The sequence below is a fragment of the Parasteatoda tepidariorum genome, chromosome 3, assembly GCF_043381705.1.
Source record: "Parasteatoda tepidariorum isolate YZ-2023 chromosome 3, CAS_Ptep_4.0, whole genome shotgun sequence".
Classification (NCBI taxonomy): Eukaryota; Metazoa; Arthropoda; class Arachnida; order Araneae; family Theridiidae; genus Parasteatoda; species Parasteatoda tepidariorum.
Genome location: NC_092206.1, coordinates 26718625 through 26725268, shown reverse-complemented (window position 1 = coordinate 26725268; position 6644 = coordinate 26718625). Strand labels below are relative to the sequence as shown.

The following is a 6644-nucleotide window of genomic DNA, read 5'->3' as shown; positions in this document are numbered from 1 at the left end:
CTGTCGACGAAATGACCCTGTCGACGAAATGACCCTGTCGACGAAATGACTTGTCGACGAAATGACCCTGTCGACGAAATGACTTGTCGACGAAATGACCCTGTCGACGAAATGGCCTGTCGACGAAACAACCCTGTCGAGGAAACGGCCTGTCGACGAAATGACCTAGTCGATGAAATGGCCTGTCGATGAAGTGGTGTCGATGAAATGGCCTGTCGATGAAGTGACTGTGTTTAATCATGAATCATGAACGTTTACACTTCTTTTACTCTGTAAATATGCATAATGAATTTATTAGCCCACTAAAAGGTCATGCAGAGAAAAGTTTCCATAAAGCTTGCAAAAGTGGATAAATTATCATTCCAACCGCAAGTAACACCTGTTAACTGATTAAATAACAATATCACAGAAATTTTCACTTGCGGTTTTCTGAATATGCTAGAAATTCTCGAATGACTAATTTAATAAGCGGTACTTCCAAACTAAAGAATTACTTTTCGGTATTCTTTCTCTTCTCGAGCAGTTAGTCAACTGTGAAACTGATAGGAAGCATCAGAAATTTCGTAAGAATTACTCCCCTTTTCAATCCTGTACCATAGCAACAAGCAAACTAATTAGCAGGTTTTTTTTTTGTTTTGATATCATTCTAGAAGAAGAGCCCCATACGAAAATTAATTAATAAGTTCAATTTCCGCAACTTATCGTGCAACTCCGATCACTTGTTTGGCGCAGCGATAACAGTTGTGGTTTTTGACAAAAGAAAACAATTTCGATGGATTCTTTCACGGACTGGGTAAAAGTAAAAGCAACTAATCAATGGAATTAGATGCTCTATGCTGCATCCAGTAAATTGATATTAAAATGAGATTTGCTGGTTTTACTTTTATCTATTCATCATCAGGAACTAATTAATTTGCATGATGAATTATGATCATAATTTTATTAGCATTAGGTTCTGTTTTAATTTCAATGTTGATTTGGAATCTAAATCAAATATGAATAAAAATAATACAGGATCTATAATATTTTCATTGCAATTTCATTAGCATAATATTGTCTACGTAATTGAAAATAATGGATAAATCAATTGATTGATTTTGTCGTGTCGTTTTATGTGCAATATAGATAAAAGCAGATAAATCCAAAACTATTCCAGTTAATATATTTAAATTGTGAACCGAGGCGTTAACTCATTTCTTGTGTGTATAAGAAATTCTGCTGAAAGCCGCAGAGTCAAAAATTGAAAATAAAAACTTAGAATTAGACAGGTAGATTAGATAGTTAATAGAATTAGAATATCTGATAGAAATGAGATTACTAGTTTTATTTTATTTATTCACCAGGAACTAATTAAAGACCATAATAATATATGGGCGTAATTTGATAATTATTATGCATTATGAAAGCCAAGTTTTAATTTCAATATTGGTCAGCAATCTAAACCAAGCATGAAAAAAAAAATATTTTCAATGCAATATTATTTATGTAATATAGTGAACATAATTGAAAATAACGATTAAATTAATTGGCTCATACATCACTAATATATATTGACTCATACATATTACGTCAGTGTGATCTTGATTACATTGAACAAACTAGACGCACTTTAAGATTTAGACTTAAAGAATATGAATGTCAGTTATCAAGAACTCGAGTAATCATCAATTTCTGCACATTGTTGGAATCTTGGGTATACATTCAATTTCGACAATACCAAAATTATTTAAACACCAATCACATAAAATTATCCTTATGCTTAGGAATCTATTGCTTTATTCACTTGAATGCTGATTCCCTTTTTATCGAGATTAGTTCCTCACCACCTCTCCATAGTGGGTGGAAATGCATTTTACCCTGATTCGCACCTGCAGCCACTATAGTTTTTCTTGTTCTATTTATCATATTTTTTTTCTTTTCTCGGTTACTTTTATTTTTCTAACTTTGTTTCGCCTCTTTATTTTTCTTCAGCAACTTAACGTTTTTATTTCAAATAATTTTCATTTCTTCTCATTTACGTCTGGCAAGTCCTGATAATGGACGATTATTTTTAAAGAGCTCGAAACATTTCGACAATTATTTCCTATTTGTATATTTTCGAAAAGCAAGAAGTTTTTAATCAGGTAACATCTTAACGCTTCTTCTTGGGATTATTTATTTAATATTATAATACCCTTTTAGCTAGAAGTTTGATAGATAAAATTAAACAAATTCAAAAATATGCTAATTAATGCACTTAATAGGTAGACCAGTTGACTACACAAGACTCACGTGTACAGAAAACAAATACAGATATCAGTAGGGCTCAAAAGTAAACACAACTAATTAATAGAATTAGATGATCACCAATATATCATTAATATAACCCAACATCTCTACAATTGATATTAAAATGAGATTTGCTGGTTTTATTTTATCTATTTATCATTAGAAACTAATTAAATTCCACGATGATATATAGTCATTGTTTGAATAGTATTTGATATAATGAAAGTTCTATTTGAATTTCCGCATTGATTGCTATTTTAAATTAAATGTAAATAAATGTATATGTAACGTAATGTAAATCCATAGTTTTTTTCAGTTAAGTTAATTTGTATACTAACTATAATTAAAAATTTTTTAATTAATTGTTTTTTATAATTAATTAGTGGAAAATATGTGAAGACACTGTCCTGAGTTGCGATTAAATTTTGTCTTTTATTTTTAAATTTTGTCAAACCTGGCAACTTATTTACGAAAATATATTATTTAATAATTTGTCGTAAGTAACGTGCTAGTTTGATTTTCGATGAACTTTTTATGCATTTTAATATTTTGCATGTTTACCATCGTTTTCATGTGCTGTTTTTAGTTGATTAGATTATACTAAAATCAGTTTCATTTTTACTTTTTTGTGATCACCATGTTTTCATATATTGCTTTGATGTTGTTGTCAGTTTCAAAAATCACTTTTCTCAGATACAAACTCGGGGGATGAGAGCGAGATTATATCATTTTGTGGTTAATTAATTTCTAGATTTCAAAATTGAAACACAATTTCGAAGAAAAATTATCTAAGTTGCGACACGAAAAGCTGTGAAAAAAATTTAACTCACAATAAGAGCTAATTTTTGAATCTCATGATTGCTTTAGGTTTATAATTTTATATCAGTTCAAAATAATTAAGGTTTAATTCTTTATCACTTTGTTTACAAATCGTCCAGACAGGAAATAAAATATTTTGTCATCGGAATTTCATTGAGTTTGCTTTTTTTTGAGAAAATGGGGTAAATGGTTGAAAAATAGTTAAATTTATATTAACTTTTATTAATTAGAAAAAATAATTAAGAATATAGATATTCCTGAAATATAAAATTTCTATAAAATGTTTGGTATTTAGTACGTTCTCTTTAATTAAACTTCCTAATTTTTCAGCATTTACAATCACAAATATATTTCTAAATCAAATAAATCTGAACACTTTAAGAAATATCTTGAAGGAAATTAATGTTTTCATTAACACATCTTGAATTTTTTAACTGAATTATTAAATCAAAAAGAAATACTTATTATGTTCCGCTTTTAGTGTGATATAAAATGCAAATACGTTACTTATATTTTGAGGTATTTCTTAGAATTTATAGTTATGTTTCTATTTATTAATACAGAAACATTTCGTCTGTATTATTACGTTTATAATTTTAACAAAGATAAAATAAATAATAAAATAAATAATAATAAAAAATTAATAAATAATAATAATAATGAAAATAATAATAAAAAATAATAATAATAAAAATAATAATAAAAATTAATAAAAAATAATAATAATAAAAATAATAATAAAATTAAGACTATTGATGGGCATATTTGCTGTATTTTGGAGGCAATATTGTGCATTTAAGAAATTTATTGGTTTTAAAAAACGCAATAAAGCTATAGAAATCTAAATTAAAATCAGTATTTTCAGCTTACTTTTGTTCAGCACTAGCTGAATACCCGTTGATTATACGGGAGGGACAAAAATCAATAAATCAGTACTAAGAAACACTAAGAAATCATCCACAAAACTGAAAGACATATACCAACACAATTAATAAAGCTAAAATAATTACAATATAATTTTTTTTATTCTTGCCGATAGTTTTACGTTATTAGATTAAGCTAAACATGATTTTAGTAGTTCTACCCATCAAAATAAAAATGAACTACATTCACTATAATTTTGCATGATGTACTGTTGCTCGAGGCCAACTCATGAGAGTCAAAATTCGGTACAATTAAGCAATTTTCTCCAGTTCTAATCACTTTCGAAGGGCCGTAGACAGTCTATTTCCACAGTAACTGTTATAAAAATGTACTGCTTTGATGTGCACAGTTCAATGCAGTTTTGATGCAGCGTTAATGAGTTTTAATGCAGTTTTTCTATCGTAAAAAATTTATCATATTTATTATAATAGAAAAACTGCAGCTTATCATAGCTTATCGTGAAGATTATCACCAAATTCAATTACGCTTCAATAATAGTATAGCGATTTTTTACGTTTCTCTAAAGCAAAATAATACATAATTCTAATTTTTCCATTAATTTTGCTTTTTAATACATTCCTCGTTTTTCTAATTGGTTTAATTATGATCAAAATAAGGATCATTGAAATTAGGAATATAATGGCAATTATTTATGTTTCTCTTAAGCGAACAAGAACTATTTTTCCATTATTTTTTCTTTTATTTCAATACATAATTTATTTATTTTTATCTCAATTACCGTTGATTTTAAATTATTTGGTTTTATAAAAACACATTTTTACAACATGACTATAAAGAAAATAAGCACTTGGATCCAGATAACTTTAGAAATGCTATTAACCAGCGCATGCTACTACGATCACATTGATCATTAACAAATAATAAATAATTAATTATTAAAAAAGGGCAATAAACCCCTTTTTTAAATTATAAGAGCTCCTAGCTAACAAACATCAATGATGTTACTTTTTGAAATATTTAAAAAATAGAATAGAATCTTTTGGAATTTCATGAAAAACAATGGATGATGCTAAACCAATCCGAAAATTCCATTTTTTCAAGTGCTTCTCCCGATTGATCTAATGGAAATTTTGAATGATTTTTGTTTTTTTCACCCACTGTCTAACTTTCAAGACTTAAGTGCAAATGGTTAGTTATTAAAGAGACACGCTGTCACACAAACTCTTGATTTTGTAGTGAAAAACAGACTATAAAGCTGTTCGTCTATAAAGCTGTTCGTCAAAATTACTAAAGTATGATGGCAAACGCTGCGCCTTAAACTAGTTACTTAAATATAAATAAAATTAAAATAAAGTGAACATAAAAGATCCATCTAAGATATTCTATTTCATTTTAATTTTATACCTTAATTATTTTTTTCTTCATTTTTTTAGGTTCGCAATGCAAGCGTGATTGGTCTTTCGAGAGAATCAGAAATAAGGAACTAACTGGCATCGACCATGAAAAAGTAATTGTTGAAGCAGATACAAAAGAGGATTGCCAGATTGCTTGCCTTAATCACAAGGAATTCCGGTGCCTTAGCGCAGAATTTAACTATCAGCTCACCGAATGTCGCCTAAGCCCATACAACAGATTTTCGTCCACAGAAAAAGGAGTTTCAGTCAGTAATTCAAGGCTAGTAGTGGACTATTTTGAAAACAACTGTATAAGTGGTAAGTAGTAATATATATAATTTAGAAATAAATTTGCAGCGGGGTTTTTTGAATAACAATAAAAATGAAATTACCCTTAAAAATTTAAGGTGTGTTTGAGGTTTATTTAAAGTTGATTTAAAAAACAGTCTAAAAAATTCAACTTCTCAAGTCTTATAATCAAGGAGTAGGAAGCTGTTTTACTGGCAATTAAGGTTGTTTTGAGGTTGATAGATACCTGCCTTAGAGCAACCAGCATAGAGAGGCTGTTTTTGAAATGTGCATGTTATTTTGCTTATACGTCAAGGAAATAAGTGTATCTCATATGTGAATAACTTCATCTAATTTCAAATAAAAGTATCTCTGAGCTATATATGAGGTTGATTTTATAAGAAATTGAAGTTTTAGATAATGTTATTTTACTGTAAAACTTTACCTCATTTTTTACCTCCGGTGTCATTTTTTAGACCTGTCCACCTCAAGAAAACCTCAAAAACACCTTATTGTTTTTGCTAAGGGTCAGGATGTTCTTAAGACTTTTTCTATAAAAAAAGAGAAATATATATATAGACGTCAAGACTTTTATTTATGGATGATGATTATTTGAAATTGATTTATAATTCTGAATTTTCACAAATTTTTATAAGTCCTACAATGCAGAATTAGAATAATTTTTAAAAATTTGAAAAAAATTTTATCACAAACGCTTTTTATTTTTACAAATATTTTCTTTTCTGTATTGTATCATTTTGTGCCAATTTTTTAAAAAATAGTATATAGAGCTCTACTTAAAAATAGACAAAATGTAACCTCACAATTATGAATAGCTCTATTCATTTCCATAAATTTAGGATAATTGCGGCCTCAGCTAATAAAAGTTCAGAAACAAAACAAATGAGATTTATTCCTAAAGCCCACTTATAAAATTAAAAAAAAAGAACAAAACAGATAGTGTATATATGATACCATTCATAAAATCTA

General features: G+C 28.0%; 1 protein-coding gene across 1 annotated transcript in view; it reads left to right on the top strand.

Annotated features, from left to right (window-relative positions):
• The window catches only part of LOC107443866 (uncharacterized), a 224181-nt gene that overhangs the window by 74982 nt on the left and 142555 nt on the right, over nucleotides 1-6644 (top strand). The window contains exon 7 of the mRNA XM_016057873.3: nucleotides 5406-5684. Coding sequence (XP_015913359.1) covers nucleotides 5406-5684 — 279 coding nt within the window. The remainder of the gene's footprint in view (nucleotides 1-5405; nucleotides 5685-6644) is intronic.